The sequence below is a fragment of the Camelus ferus genome, chromosome 12 (assembly GCF_009834535.1).
Source record: "Camelus ferus isolate YT-003-E chromosome 12, BCGSAC_Cfer_1.0, whole genome shotgun sequence".
Lineage (NCBI taxonomy): Eukaryota > Metazoa > Chordata > Mammalia > Artiodactyla > Camelidae > Camelus > Camelus ferus.
Window position 1 is genome coordinate 36,985,495 of NC_045707.1, and position 16,219 is coordinate 37,001,713.

General features: G+C 44.6%; 1 protein-coding gene across 10 annotated transcripts in view; it reads right to left on the reverse strand.

Annotated features, from left to right (window-relative positions):
* The window catches only part of BTBD11 (BTB domain containing 11), a 445,015-nt gene that overhangs the window by 284,581 nt on the left and 144,215 nt on the right, over positions 1 to 16,219 (reverse strand). Inside the window, exon 1 of one of the 10 annotated variants that reach the window (XM_032493387.1) lies at positions 6,610 to 8,258. The exons of 8 other annotated variants lie outside the window; for them this stretch is intronic. In XM_032493387.1, the coding sequence (XP_032349278.1) occupies positions 6,610 to 7,735 (1,126 nt within the window). In that variant the 5' untranslated portion in view covers positions 7,736 to 8,258. Of the gene's footprint in view, positions 1 to 6,609; positions 8,259 to 16,219 lie in introns of those variants that run through there. One more of the 10 variants, XM_032493386.1, reaches the window with a different exon arrangement.

Here is a 16,219-nt window from a genome sequence, read left to right on the forward strand (position 1 = left end):
AGATGTGAAGAAGATAACTATTCCTAGATACCAAACAATAAGAATAAAGATTGAGCAGACTTCTAAATGAAATAAATATCAGATAAAGTATATAAGCTTCTCAACTAAGCCTGATGGCCTCAAGGCAGCTGTCACTAAGCTGAGAGAGAAATAGAGATATGAGGTTAAGAAAGCCGAGAAATAATCCAGGCTTGAAAATTAGGTCTAGGAAACAACTTTGGCTACTGGCACACTAGACACCATAAATGAAAATCCTACTATGTTGTTGAGGGAATTGCACTGGCAAAATCTATAAGCTTGGATGTTAAAGCATTAAAATAATCCCTGGGCCACTTAAAGTTCAGTGGCAGGAAGGTTACAAAAGTTTTAGAGCCTGAAGGAGGTCATATTCCCCAAGACCCACTTCAAATGTGGCCAAGATGAATAATGGACAAAGAAAATCCTCCCACGGGGCAGAGCCAGGATCATAGAGAACAATGAACCAGGAAATTGCTCCCAGAGAGCAGAGCAGAATCAGGGCTTAAGCAGGAAAGCTCACCCACTTCCAGGGCCTGGTCCCACAGTGTCTGCTTGGCAAGATTTCACAACTACTAAGGGCCAGTGACTTCTGTGTGCCTTCCACTGTTGCCTTTTCCTAATGGGTTATTCTCCAATATGGTTTATGGGCACAGAGTGGAAGATAATGAGTCTCTTTTTTCTCATAGGTCCCTGAACCAGAAGGAGTCACATTCAATTCCATGGATAGGACAGGGATTCACCCCCAAAATCCTGAACTTTAAGTTAGAAGTAGTGATTGTATAGAATATGAATATCCTTCCTTAAGGAAAGGGAAACATGTTTTGTGTGTGAAAAGAAGGATGCACATAGATATTTGGTGGCCAGGGGGCTAGTGACACATCTGGCCAATGACATATGGGCAGAGTGATGAAGGTTCCTTTCAGGCTTCGCCCATAGCACCTTTCTTAAGATGCTCCACACTCTCCTTCTTCCCCTACCTACTGGCTAGATATATGTCCAAGGAAGTCCCTAAAGGCCACATATCAAAGATAAAAAAAAAAAGCACACTCTCCATCAGTCTTGGTACTTAAATGACCCTCCAGCCTCCTCCCACCACAGTCCTCTCCCAATTAGACTTTAGTGAGTAAGAAATGACCTTCTATCATGTTAAGCTCCTAAGATTTGGGGGTTGTCTTTTATAATAGCTAATGTAACAATTATAATATATAGCATTCTTAAAACAGTGCCTGGCGCATGATAAGCACTAAACAAGTGTAGCTGTTATTATTACAATATCCATTTTACAGATAGGGAAACTGCAAGTTATGAGTATGTCTGACTCCAAAGTCAATTACTGTTTTATATTTACCTCTCAGTAGATGATAATCAGATCCATTTTATGGGAAGTTTGGTGCCTGGCTCAAGGTCACAAATAATAACAGACACAGAATTAGAGACCTTCCTTTCTTCTATTCGAAGGTCATCAGCAACCCCACCCCTGACCCCGGATCTCCAGGTTGGTACCTCATTGTTTTATTTTGTTGTTATTTTTATGCTGTGTTTCAGGAAACACTCTACTTGTAAATGTCCCAGCACTGAACTGGCAAATCTGAATAGAAAACCAAATAACCCTCCACTGACCCAAATTCCAAGTTTTAATTTACACTGAGCTAGTTAATTAAAAACGTGCTCTGTGAGCACAGACACTGCCATGCCTGGCTGTTGAGATAGCTTTTGCCATTCTTCATAAAAAGCTTTTTTTCTGTTTCTGTCCAGCACGGAAATACTGCACCATGGAACAGCACAACCAGCTTGAGAAAGGACCAAGAAACTGCTAAGTAAGCATTTAGTCTACGAAACAACGGAAAAGCAGAAGACCTGAACAAAAACTTACCCACCAAACCAGTGCTGGTGAGGTAAGGGCTCATGTTAATTAATGTTTATATAGTGATTGGGGATCCCAGAAATGAAAGAGACTATTGCAAATCCCCAAAGTATTATTATTATCACTAGCCTGAATAATCTGTTTTCTAAGGAAGCCATTATTACCTAGTGCCTACTATGTGGCAGTTGTTTTCACATATCTGATCTGATTTAATCCTTTTAATCACCCTATGTGGTAGGTTTGCATTTTCTTCCTTTTATACATCTTTTTTTTGGTAATCCTCACTGTGCAGATAAGAAAAACAAATTCAGCAAAATTAAGTCACTTGCTAGAAAGTGGCAGAGCCAAAATTTAAGGCTAGATCTTTCTAAGTGTAAAGCCCTTTCATGACACGCACTGCCTCTTGCAGTCTTGCCTTCAAATTCTTTCTGCATTTAAAACAAAATTTCATCCAAGGATGCCTATGGACTTTTTTATGCTTTTTTTTTCTTAAGTGAATTTTGCAATACAGTGAAATGCAGGCCTTAAATTTACAGTGCCACGCATTTTGATACATGCATATGCTTCTGAACCCACACCCTTATCAACATAAGGGACATTTCTATCTCCTCAGAAAGTTCTCTGGTGCCCCTTCACTAAGGATGCCTTTTTAAAAAAAAAAAATACAGCCAATAAAATGAGCTACTTTCCTCTGACCAAACAACCTATTTGTGACCTTGGCAAGAAGAGCTGTGCCTATGGGGTCAATCTCTTAAGTGGGTGCACTGAATTATTTGATGTTGGGAATATCAGGAAGGAAGAACCAGTTAAAATTCTGTACCCTGTTGGCTCCAACCACATGAAACACATGGGGATGAGTTCATCTGGATGAGACGGAGATAAGGGATACCACTGTGCCTGAATTATCATAACTACTATCACTATTTTGGCCCCTAAACTGTGTCAGGCACCAGATTGTAATACTTTTACACATAATCTCATTCAATCCTCATAATTATTAATCCTCTTCTTTACAGTGGAGGAAACTGAGGCTCAAAGAGGTTAAGTAACACACCTAAGAACGTACAGCTAGAAAAATGGCATCCTTGAAATTCAAATCCAGGAGGTCTGACTTTAGAGACCTTTTCAGATGTTGATTACAGACGTTGTTGGGTAAATTTTATGTCTCAAAGATTTACTGGGCCAGTTATTTAACAAACAGGACTTAGTATCTACTAAGAGCTGGGTGCTGTGCTGAGTGATAATGAGGGAGACACAAAGATGATTAAGATATGATCTTACACTGGAGATGTCACAGTGTGATGGGAGTCACTTGGAGCAAGTTCTGAGGGTCAGGATTCCCCAGAGGTGAGGAAAGGGCTGTGTAAGGCCTAGGTTTGGAGAAGAGGAGAAGGATTGCATCAAGAAAGGTCTCAAAGAGATGCCAGAAAGATTATTCTTGAGCCAAGTCTTCAAGAATGAGTGGGAACTGGCAAGCTCTGAAGGGGTTTAAGGTAAAATGACTAGAATAGATAATGGTGTGATGAAGCACTTCTGCCTGCTCCTTATTTAATTTTAGCAAAATCAATTAAGCCAAATTTTAAAAACCCCACAGAAATGCAACACTCACTGAAGTCTCTTAGCTGTTACCTCAGCTCTTTAAAACAGCTGAAAATCAACATAAGAAAAAAACCAGCTCTGAAGAATAAGACAGTCACCACAGAGTTCATGCCCTAAGTGCATATGTGTGATTCTTGAGAGCAACCAAGCCCACACTTAGAGTCAATTATCTTTTGTTTTCTGAGTTGAGGCCCATGTGATCCATTTCATGATTCCTCGGGCCTTAGGAGCTGCAAATTAGAAGAGTGGACAGGTGCAGAGATGGCAGTAAGAAGGGGTAACCAAGGTAGAAAGACTTAAAAAGGTGATTCAAGGAACTCAGAATTCAATTGTTTTTTTCTGGGTGTCATTGTATAATATTACACAATAGCTTGCTCAACTCAGTAGGCGTCTAATGAGCTCCAACTGGGTACCAGGCCCTCTCTTAGACTTGACGGAGGATATAAAAACATAAAATCCAGTACTGCCCAGTTCAGCTTCATAGGAACAAAAGGTGTATAAATTAGGATAGAAAAACTGTCAAGCTATGAAGGGCCTCAGTTCCGCTATGTAGGTAATGAAGGTAGGATGGCCTGAAGGCAGGGAACTCATCTGTCACTAAAGAGCAAGACAGTTAAGCTCCTTGCACCTCAGTTTCCTCCTCTGTATAATGGTGATAAGAGTAGTAATTTTTCAAGGGAATGTTGAAGATTAAATGGGTCAATATACAGAGTAGTGTAGGATGTGTGTTAGTTGTTATTAGCTCTGTACCTCAGTGCCTGCTCAGCCCCTATATTTAGTAACTGTTCAATAAATAGTGATGAACAAATGAATTAATAAGTGATGCTACTGAGTTAAGGTGGAGGGGGAGATTATGTAAGGCATGGACTCCTTAATAAGCCTTGCAGATCAGAAGGACTGTCATGCAATACAGTTGAAGAAATAGGTTTGATGTTTAATGTATGTTTCAGACACCTAAGAAATTAATTGCTCATTCCTTACCTCTTCCTGCAATTTTAAACAAGCCCAAGGAAAAGAGATGAAGGGATCACAATGAAATTACAGTATATTTCATATTAAGAGATGGCTGAAGGGGCCCTGAAACCCAAAAGTTAAGCTCTGTGGTGTGGGGAATGCTGTGATGGCAGCAAACCCCAACCGCCACACACTCACCCTACCCCAAACCAGCTCTGCGGTCTCCTCCTTCCTCAAATTATACTTATTCCAAAAAGGATAAACACAAAAATGGTTTTTAAAAGATGTTAAAGATCATAAAGGTAAAACCAGTTTGAAAAAATATAGAGGCTACTAACACAGACAGTGCTACCACAGGACTTGGGGGTGTCTCACAGATCTAGACCCTTATTTTACAGATGAGGAGACTGAGGCTCAGAAAAGGAGTGACTCACCCAGAGTCATAACTTCAAGAGAATGGCAAAGAGCCCCTGTAATGAGGGTCATCTCCCTCACATGGTGGGAAGAAATTAAGCCTCCTGCATTTTTTCTTAGGGTAGGGTTTCAAACAAAGAACTACCCAGTCCAACGCTTCTAGGGTTTGCAGGTGAATCCTCCTCTGCCTCCAGAAGAAGCTCACACAAAGACCAGTGCCTTCTCGCAGATGTTTCCATCTCATCAGGATTTCACCGGTGGAGGTGGGAGGGCATGGGAAGCCTAACAGGTACCCTCCGTTTAAATGTTGCGCCCTTGACTGGCAGCAGAGGGGGAAGGGCTCTGGCAAAGAGGCCGGAGGAGTCTTGGCGATCAACGCGGAAGTCGCCATCCTGTCCCCACTACACACACACACACACACACACACACACACACACACACGCTTTGCTTCTTCCTTCCCCTCCTCCAACGATGATCAAAGCCAGGTGAGGGGACGGATAGCTGGAGGTTCGGTTTCCTAAGGGCTTCTGCTTGAGCTGCTCGCTTCTGCGCACACTCACAGGCACACACTTGGCACCCCTAGAGGTCGAGCCGCGCCCGCCGCATCTCTGCTTCAGCCCTGGGGAAACCGACAGGCAGCAACATGAATGAAATCTGCCCAGAAAGACTTCATTTCACCTCCAACCACGCAACCTCCAGCCAAACCGCTGAATATGTAACAAAGTTTTAATTCGCTTTTGGAGTCTCCAGTTACGCTTCTACCATTTCCTGGGGAAAATTGAAGCTTTGAAGTGTCTAGCTCCGTCTTTCACAGACAAGCGGGACCGCCAGCTCCAGCTCGAAAACAAGCCCTCCCAGCCCCACTCCCTCCTCAGCCAGAACTGCAGGCTCAAAGCCACCCAGTGCCGGCCTTAAAAACAGGGGTGCGGGAGGGAATGACAGAACCTGCTGCAAACGACGTCCTAAACTGACATTCCGTCTAGAACCCCGCCCCACTCCCATCCTGACCAGGTCCCTAGTGGCGCTCCTTAAGCCAAGTGATAACAGCCCCCTGACAACCGACCGCGGCGAGAGCTGGGAGGTCGGAATCTGGGGGTCTGCCCGTTGCACAGCACCCACCAGCTGTGCGCTCTAGCCCTTAAAAATTGCCCCGGAAAAACCTGGGACTTGTAAATCTTCCCACTCCACCCTCTCACCACCCACACCTCTCCCCGTCTCTTTTTAGGTCGAGTGAGTTCTCAGACATTCTGCGTTTACCGCCGCGGGGCTGCTGCTTCACCCGCGCACTGACAGTGTCCCCGAGGGCGCGGGGAAGTACACGAACTCGGAGGCTGAGGGAGGAATGACCTTCTCCCGAGTTCCAAACTCGTGCACACGTATATTTGGCATCTTCAAGGTCAAAAAAAAAAAAAAAAACCCACAGGGTTCTGACAGAAATATGTACTAAGCTCAACTGATTGCAAATCTGCCCCCAAAACTGGTGTTGGATTCTTCCCACTGCCTGCAGGAGGCAGCCGCCGCATTCGGGGCGGAACCTTGCACTCTCGGACTTGGGACCCCACCAGCGGCGTAAAGTACGCGGATCCCCAAAGTAGGAGGAATCAGACGGGTTTCTGGCCGCCTCCAGCTCGGCTGTCCCCTTAGAGGCGTGAGACAACAGTGGGCGGCCAGACGGACGCGGGAGGGGGGTCAGGAAGCAAACTTGCAATGCTTGTTGGCCGGGTAGAGGAGGAGAGGGAGGCACCCGTGCGGTCACTTACCGCTGGCATTCTTCCCGCAGATGAGGTGCTGGTAAGGCTGAAGGAGCCCCCATATCTCGGAGTCGTTGTTGACCGTGTGCTCCAGCGTCTCCACGGTGAACTTGGGCGCCTCGTGGAGTGCGTGGTGGTGGTGATGGTGGTGGTTGGCGGCGGCGACCGATGGGGCTGCGGCTACAGCGGCAGCAGCGGCGGCCGGTGGGGCGCAACAGCTGCTGCCCCCGCTGGCGCTGCTAGCTGCGCTGCAGGCGCCGCCACTCGCCGCTCCGCCTCCAGGAGTCTCCCGCTCCTTATCCGCCGCGGGGGCCGCTCCGGGGCCTGAGCCGGAGCTGGAGCCCGGGCCGCTGCAGCTCCTGGGCAGCCCGGAGGCCACGACCCGCGCGTAGATATCCCGGAAGAGGCTCTCCATGCAGGCTGTCAGGTAGATAGCTGCGTGCTCGTGGATGCGCAGCGCCACGCGGCTGTCGACCATCCAGCGGTACACGCGGCCCACGGAGAAGGTGAGGCCGCAGCGCGCCGATTTGCCGCGGCCCAGGCGGTCGCCGCCGGCACTGCTCATGTTGTAGAGGGACAGGGCGGACAGCGCGGCCGCCGTGCAGTGTGCCGCGAGGCCCCAGGACAGCACGATCTCCATGGCGCTCTGGATCTCGTACTTGGTGCACTTAGCGAAGCGCAGGCTCAGGCGCTGAGCCTCTTTGGCGATGCGTACCAGAGCCCGGCTCACCAGCGTCGACAGCTTGGCCAGCGCGTCTTTGGGCAGGCCGCTGGGGGCCACCGGGCCTGCCCGGGGATCCCGGGAGCGCAGCAGCAGCGCCTCCAGTTCCTGGAGGGTCCAGGGTACCTCGTCTAGGTCCGGCAGCAGCCGAGAGCAGTGCTGGCCGGCGCAGTCCAGCCCCTCGGAGTCTTCCACCAGGGCAGTGTTGACAGTGTCAAAGCTGTTGTGCCGGCTGTGCATGGAGTCAGCTAGAGGCGGCCAGCAGCTCCCGCCATACGGGGACGCCGGGTGCGAGTCGGAACAGCACAGAGACAAGTTGGAGGAGCGCACCGAGTCCGCCGCGCCACCATAACCCGAGTCCAGTGTCAGATCCTCCAGTGTCCGCACCACGGGCTTCTTACCTCTCCTGGCCATCGCTGCGCCACTTCATGCTGCGGCCGCCGGGGAGCTGAGGGGAAGGAGCAGCGAAGAGCAGCGGGCGCCCGGGCGCGGGTAGAGCTGAGTCCGCGCCGACTCGGCTCACTCTTCCACCAGACGCTAGTACAAAGTGTTTCTACTTTCGGCTGCCTCCCCGAGCCTTCGCCGCCGGAATACACAGGGCAGACAAGGGAGTCATCTTCCAGAGCCCGGGCCAGAGCTGGGGCGCGCTGAGGAGAGAGCCAGGCCGGGAGGGAAGCTCACGCCGGACTCGCCCCTTTCTTCCAGAATAAAATAATAGTGTCTGAACCGCTCGTGACTGGGCCAGGCTGGACGCAGAAGCCCCTGGACGCCGGCCTCGGTGTTCGTAGGACAGAAATCGACCCAGATACCGCCAAGGCAGCAGCTCTGCCGGCAGCTGGCTCTCGGCTCTGGGCTCCTCAGCTCCCGGCTCCCGGCCCGGGGTTCTCTCACTGAAGCGCAGCAGCAACCGCGGCGGCTGCAAACCCTCTCGAACCCCGCAAACCCCGCGCAGCCAGCGGGGCGGGCTTATGTAAAGCAGGGCCGGCGGAGAGCCAATGGTATTGAAGGATGCTAATTATCTCTTAAAAAAAAAAATTCCTCAGCTCCACGCAGCCCCGCCCCTCACACGCCCCCCGGCCCGTGACCAAAGGCTACAGGAAGTGGGGAGCAGAGTGCCTTGGAACCGGGGGTCCCGTGGGAGCGTAGAGACGCAGAAGCTGCCCCTCAGGCTTCGGCTTTGATACCAGAAAAGAAGAATGGTAGGTTGGGCAGGTGACCCACCCACCTACCGTGTTGTGCTCCCCCCAGCGGTTCACAAAGTGTCTGCCTGGGGTCGCTTTCTGCCCCTGCGTTTCGAATTTCACTTTCCTTTTTCTTTCTCTAATACACGAAGCGTTTTTTTCTTCCTCTCCAGCCTCCTCCACCTTCGAGTCCCCAAACCAATTAATGTGGCCCTCTTTCTGTCCTAGTTTGCCCCAAAGTGGAAGGAAATAAACCAGGCAAGCAGAGGGATCGGGGCAATGGACATCACTGAAAGGCTGTCTCTGGACATCAGACATCTAGCGCCAGGGCCTACTAACTAGACTCCCTCCTTCAAATGCCTGGGGTTGCACTGTGGGTAAGGCTTATGTCACACTTTGCTGTTCTGGTGGGTATGCTTCCAGACAGCTCAGCTTTGAAAGGGGTAAATTTGCACAGAGGAGAGGTGTTTTTTTGTTTGTTTTTTACTAAAGAAGGATATACATGCATGATTTAGTTGAATTTTATGTCAAATAGCATTGTCTTATTTGTACTCACCCACCAGGGCAAAAACCATCTCTTATTCACCTGGGGATCACTAGTTCCCACTCTCTCTGCCTGGAGTAGGGGACTCTCCCCATCAGGCTTCCTCTGAATTTCCAGCTTAAAAGTGCCCCCCTACCGGAAGGTAGCCCCAATCCTTCATGTTAAAAACAATAACAAAATTCAACTGAGTAAATTTTAAAGATCTTATTGGCTTTATTCAATGATTCATGAATATGGCAGTATCCAATCTAGCAGAAAGAAAGGAGCTTGGATGAGCTGTATAAAATGAAAGACTGTTATAGGCAGAAGGGAGCAGGAATAAGGAAGGTATACTAGACAGAAAAAAGCAGGTTAGTTTTTGCAAGGTTACTTTCCTCTAGGGGATGGCAGGGGTCTATCAGGCAGACTACCTAACTAGTGCTGAACAGGAGATTCCTGATTAACTAGTTTAAGATTCCATTTCTGGGAGAGCCACAACAGTGAGTAAGCGTCAGTTTGGTGAAGAGGAGTAACTTAGCATAAGCGACTCCGTTTGGAGCCTGGTGTCTTGTTAACACTCAGTAAACCAGCTAACCAGAGCTTGAAATTAAAAGCCACCCATCCCTTCACCCCAATAAACCACCATCACCCTGTAGCTACCATCCTAATGCATATGCCCATCACCTCTCACTATTGACTATTGTAATATTCTCCTGACTGGTCTCCCTCTCTCCTGCCTTTTCCTTCTCCAAACCATCCAGTCCAAGAATCTTCCAAAAGCCCAGTTCCTATCTTGTCATTCCTCTCTTGAAAAAAATTCAAATGCTTCCCTTTGCCTTCCAGATAAATTAAGTTTATATTGATTAGCTGGCCTTCAGGGATCTCCTCACTTTGTTCCCAGATGCTTTCCACAACATTCCAAACCCTTTATAAGGGATTGTGATGGTTAATTTCATGTATCAATTTGACACAGGTGCCCAGACTAAACATTGTTTCTGGGTATGTCTATGAGGGTTTTTCCAGATGGGATTAGCATCTGAATTGATGGAATCAGTAAATTGCTCTCCCCAATGTGGTTGAGCCTCATCCAGTCTGCTGAGGGACTGAATAAAACAGAAGGTGTAGGAGAGAAGAGTTCATCACCCCCACCACCTCCACCTCACTGATTGAGCTGGAACATATCTTCTCCAGCCCTCCAACTGGAATTTACATCACCTGCTCCCCTGGTTCTCAGCTCTTTGGACTGAATTATACCATGAGCCTTTCTGGGCCTCCAGCTTGCAGACATCAGATCATGGGACTTCTCATTCTCCATAATTATATGAGCCAATTTCTCATAAGCAATCTCTATATATGTATTTTTTTCACATACCAACAAGTACAGGGATACTGAGTCTTTAATGAGCTGAATCCTGCCTCCTTCTCTAGGCTCTGTCATCACACTAGCCTCTTGAATACGAATTCACACTCACATAGACACACAGATGCCCTGATACACCTACAGAGATACCTGCACACACACGAACACACAGACAGATGCACTCACACACAAACACATGCCTATGCTCTAGCCATACTGAAATCTTTCCTGGTTTTCCAAATTAACATGTTGTTCCTTGCATTTGATATGTCTTTGCAGATGCTCTTCCCTCTGCTCACTCTGTTCAGGGACACCTGTCTTCCTCTTCTGAACCTGGCAGACCTCATCCTTTAAGATTTGGCTCTAAGATTACCACCACTGTGAAGTTTTCCCTGATGCTACCTCCTGTCCACCCAGCCTAGACCTAGGAAGGTGTCTCCATCTCTGTTGTTCAGGATTTGCTCCCAGAACTTTTTCTCTTCTCCTCCGTGTGTTTCCTTGGTGATCTCATTCGTTCATATATGCCTTCAGTTTCTACCTATGTGAAGATGAGGCTTGAGTGATGACCACTCAGAGGCAGGCAGCAAGAGAACCCAAGAAAAGCCTCATGTACAGGGAAGAAAAGAGACTAAAGGCAATGGGATCAACACTGATTTATTTTTTTTTCTATGGCACCAGGTCAACTTGGGTTCCATTACTGCCTCAGCCACTTTTCCAATCATGTACCCTAAGTTCACTCATTCAATCTTTTATACTCCCTTTCCTTGTCTTTGACATGTACAAATAATCATACCCATCTTTTGGGGTTGCTGGGGGGTTAAATGAGATTTTTCCATATATAGGATTTAGCACAGTGTTCCACACATGATAATAACTATATATGTCGGTTATTGTTTTCTACATTTTCCTATTTTCTGCAATAAACACATTTCTGATAGAATCAGGAAAAAAAAGACAAATGTTACATATAAAATCCAAATGATCCTTCAAGGCTGGGCTGAAATGCCACCTTGTCTAGGAGGCTTGATGTGTCTTAGTAGACACGCTGTTCCCTCTAATGCTATAGATGAGCACATGCCTCCTCTCACCTTCTAGAAGCCACGCTCCTTGAAAGACGGGATCTTGCCCCCAAACAGGCCAGTACTAATGAGCATGTTCCTTAGCATTATGGATAAACCAAAGCATATGTCTGTTTAATTTATTGACGTAGATCATTAATAATAATGTTAAGCAACTGAAGGCAAGTGACCCCAAGCACTGAGAATAATAAACACATCAGCCAAATGTTAAATATTAGCCCCAAACTATTAGAAAATACAGCTGCAAAAAAGTATGAAGAAAATTAAAATAATCCAAAATTCCATCTCAGATCAACATTAATGACTTCTTGTGTTTCCTGCAAGTCTTTCTAATTTTCTCCTGTCTTTTTCTTCTAAGCTTATGTATTTTAACAGAGTTGGAATTATTCTGCAAATCATTTTGCATTTTTATTTTTTTCTTAAGAAACTTCTTCAAACTTCATAGTATAATCATTTCCCCATGCTATTAAAATATTCATCCAAAATATTCTTTTTTTGTGACTACAAAATATTCCAATGTATGTTTATACCTTAACTGGTGTGTTGATTCCCCATTTGGTTGTTTCTGTTTTCTAACTGGTATGAGTAATGCTGGGATGAACCTTTTTGTACATAAATAACTCTCTTCTTGAAAACTAGAAGTTTAATCTATGTTATCCTCTGAGAAATGTAGATAGACAATAAACACCCACTAAAGATTTTTTTAAAACAGAAATTCAATTACTGGTATTATTCTGCCTATCAGATTAGTGAAGATTTATAAAGTCATTGGTGATGAATGTGTCTCATGATGGGACATAAATTAGGGCAATCTTTTAAGAAGGGCAGTTTGCCAACATGTATCAAAATGTCATTGTGCCCTCCTTTGGAATTCCCAGAAATCATATCTTCAGATATTATCAAACGTGATACTTGTGAATTTTTCAAAAGTATACAGGATGTTCTTTGTCATGTTGTTTTAACACAGGACTTTGGGAAACAATCTAAATGTCTTTTAATAAAGCCTGTTTAAATGAATTATATTCATTCATACAAGGAAATACTTAGCAGTGGCAAAGAATAATAATGGTGATCTTTATTTCACAACACATTGGTGAGTGAAGAAATTTTTGAAAACAGGTTTTGGAATTGCATGTATAATATGAACCCATTTATGTCAAATGATTTATGTAGAGCTTAAAATGTGTATAAATATGTAAACTTGCCTAAATGGATGGGAATCATAGCTATAAGTAGTTTGTTGGATTTCTGATGATTTGGTGTTTTTTTTTAAAGGAGCTTGGTTGATTCTAGTTCTCTCCCTGATGTTTTCTTCTTTTACTTTTTTTTTAAATTTTTTTATTGATTTATAATCATTTTACAATGTTGTGTCAAATTCCAGTGTAGAGCACAATTTTTCAGTTATACGTGAACATATATATATTCATTGTCACATTTTTTTTCTCTGTGAGCTACCATAAGATCTTGTATATATTTCCCTGTGCTATACAGTATAATCTTGTTTATCTATTCTACAGTTTTGAAATCCCAGTCTATCTCTTCCCACTCCCCACCCCCTTGGCAACCACAAGTTTGTATTCTATGTCTGTGAGTCTATTTCTGTTTTGCATTTATGCTTTTTTGTTTGTTTGTTTGTTTTTGGTTTTGTTTTTTAGATTCCACATACAAGCGATCTCATATGATATTTTTCTTTCTCTTTCTGGCTTACTTCACTTAGAATGACATTCTCCAGGAGCATCCATGTTGCTGCAAATGGCGTTATGTTGTTGGTTTTTATGGCTGAGTAGTATTCTATTGTATAAATATACCACCACTTCTTTATCCAGTCATCTGTTGATGGACATTTAGGCTGTTTCCATGTCTTGGTTATTGTAAATAATGCTGCTATGAACATTAGGGTGCAGGTATCATCCTGAAGTATGGTTCCTTCTGGATATATGCCCAGGAGTGGGATTCCTGGGTCATATGGTAAGTCTATTCCTAGTCTTTTGAGGAATCTCCACACTGTTTTCCATAGTGGCTGCACCAGACTGCATTCCCGCCAGCAGTGAAGGAGGGTTCCCTTTTCTCCACAGCCTCTCCAGCATTTGTCATTTGTGGATTTTTGAATGATGGCCATTCTGACTGGTGTGAGGTGATACCTCATTACAGTTTTGATTTGCATTTCTCTGATAATTAGTGATATTGAGCATTTTTTCATGTGCCTATTGATCATTTGTATGTGTTCCCTGGAGAATTGCTTGTTTAGGTCTTCTGCCCATTTTTGAATTGAGTTGTTTACTTTTTTCTCATTGAGTCGTATGAGCTGCTTATATATTCTGGAGATCAAGCCTTTGTTGGTTTCATTCGCAAAAACTTTTTCCCATTCCGTAGGTTGTCTTTTTGTTTTACTTATGGTTTCCTTTGCTGTGCAGAAGCTTGTAAATCTCATTAGGTCCCATTTGTTTATTCTTGCTTTTATTTTTTCTAGGAGAAAATTTTTGAGATGTATGTCAGATAATGTTTTGCCTATATTTTCCTCTAGGAGGTTTATTGTATCTTATGTTTAAGTCTTTGATCCAATTTGAGTTTATTTTTGTGTATGGTGTAAGGGAGTGTTCTAGCTTCATTGTTTTACATGCTGCTGTCCAGTATTCCCAACACCATTTGCTGAAGAGACTGTCTTTATTCCATTGTATATTCTTGCCTCCTTTGTCGAAGATAAGTTGACCAAAAGTTTGTGGGTTCATTTCTGGGCTCTCTATTCTGTTCCATTGCTCTATATGTCTGTTTTTGTACCAATACCATGCTGTCTTGATGACTGTCTTCTTTTACTTTTTATTTGGTTTTCTGATGATTTTTAAAACATTCTTCTCTGTGTTTTTAAACTTTTTATGATAAAACAGATATCATTTTTACCAAAGCCAGAAAGCAATTTTCCAAAGAAAATTAAATAATTTCCTGCCCATTATTCTGAAGCCTACGTGTCCATCAAAGTACTAATATAATCTTTTGTCCTTCAGCATTCTAGAAACCAAACAGCAAGTATAGCCATCAACCAAACAACCATAACATGAACCAGCCTCATGCATCTGAGGTCACACGTGTTGATCATGTCATCACGTGCTTCCTGTGTATCTACTTGTGCAGGAACAAACAAGACCATTTGGGTTTGAAGCCTGGCTTCACTACTTTCTAGCTGTGTAACCTTGTGCAAGTTCCTTAGCCTCTCTGTGCCTCCATTCTTCATCTTTAATTGGGGGTAATAACACTACATGCTTCAATAGGTTGGCAATGAGTATTAAATGAGAACACTAGAACAGTGTCTGGTCAGCAGTGTAAATGCTCACTAGTGTTGGTTACTTCTATTACAGGTCAGGCACAGTGCTGGATGCTGGGGGTTGGGGGCAGGGGAGCAATGGGGATTCAGTTTCCCTTCCCCTCTGGGTCTTGCCCTTGTTGAGCTTTTAGTTGAAAGACAGACGTTAATAGTGCAATGAATTTCAGGAAAGGAGAAGTTCAAGGATGACACACACGAATGAACAGATTGTGTATGTTTCAATGCACCATTTCTGAGCAAGTCCCTGGCAAACATCAGCTTTTTCCTGAATGCATAGTCAGTGTGTGTAAAGCACAGCAACGATCCCTTTGCCATGTGAGTGTCTTTGTGATTGGAAGATTCTATCACTGGGTAGAAGACTATTCATGAGTCCACCTCAATCTGCTCCACTTAGAAAGGTATGTATGTGCCTACTTCTTCTGAACTTTCTCCTGAAAGAAATAGAGAGTCAGCGTAATGGCTTGCTCATTTGCAGAGCAGATAGATCACTGAATTCAAAGAGCTTTAAAAAGGTAACTTTTAAGCAAGGGGTGTTAGTTGCACCTGTTAATATAAGGCAGCTTTGTGAGAAGATCCCAACGCAAGCATGGCCCTGATAGCAGTGATTCTTCGTGTCTTGGGGCCATTCATCCTTTGACAGACTGGTAAAGCTGTATGCATGTGCATAAACATAATCTGTATTCAACTGATACACAATATCTGGGGTTTACTGACCCCTGAGATTCCACCCGTAATTGTCCTAATTGTCCGTTAATATGATCATCATTGTAGATTCTAATGCTTATTGAGAATGTACTTTGTACTGGACAACTGTTTTAAGCACTTTACACATACCTATCCCACAGCATCCCCACTTTATAGAAGAGAAATCTGAGGTTCAAAGAAGTTGAGTAATTTACCCAAAGTCAAAGGGCTATGAAGTGTGGACATAGAATTTTAATCCAGACATTCCAACTTCAAATCCCACTTCCTTAATCAGTACCACAGCGCAATTATAGGAGATGTGTTTTGTGCCAGCGAAGTTCTGAGGAGGGGATCCTGACCCACAGTGGGTGAGTTAAAGATGGCTTTCTGGAGGAAGTGACATGGATGGCCAGACTTTAAGGATGAGTAGGAATTTATCTAGTATGGAAGATATTCCAAAAAAGCAGAAATAGCACATACAACGGTCCTAGGGCAAAAGAGAACTCAGTCATTTGGAGGAACTGGCAGAAGGTCAGTGTTGCTCTACTCAGAGATGCAAGAAGGGATCCATAAGATAAGGCTGAGGAGGAAGGCACAGGCCAGCATCAAGGCCCTGTGGGCATTTTAAGGAGTTTGGACATAATTCTTAAAACTATTTAAGACCACGATTGGCCAATATGCCCCACCTCCCTGAAATACAAAAATTAGTAGACCTACAAGATTAACTATGAGAAGGAAGGCAGGGCCACAAT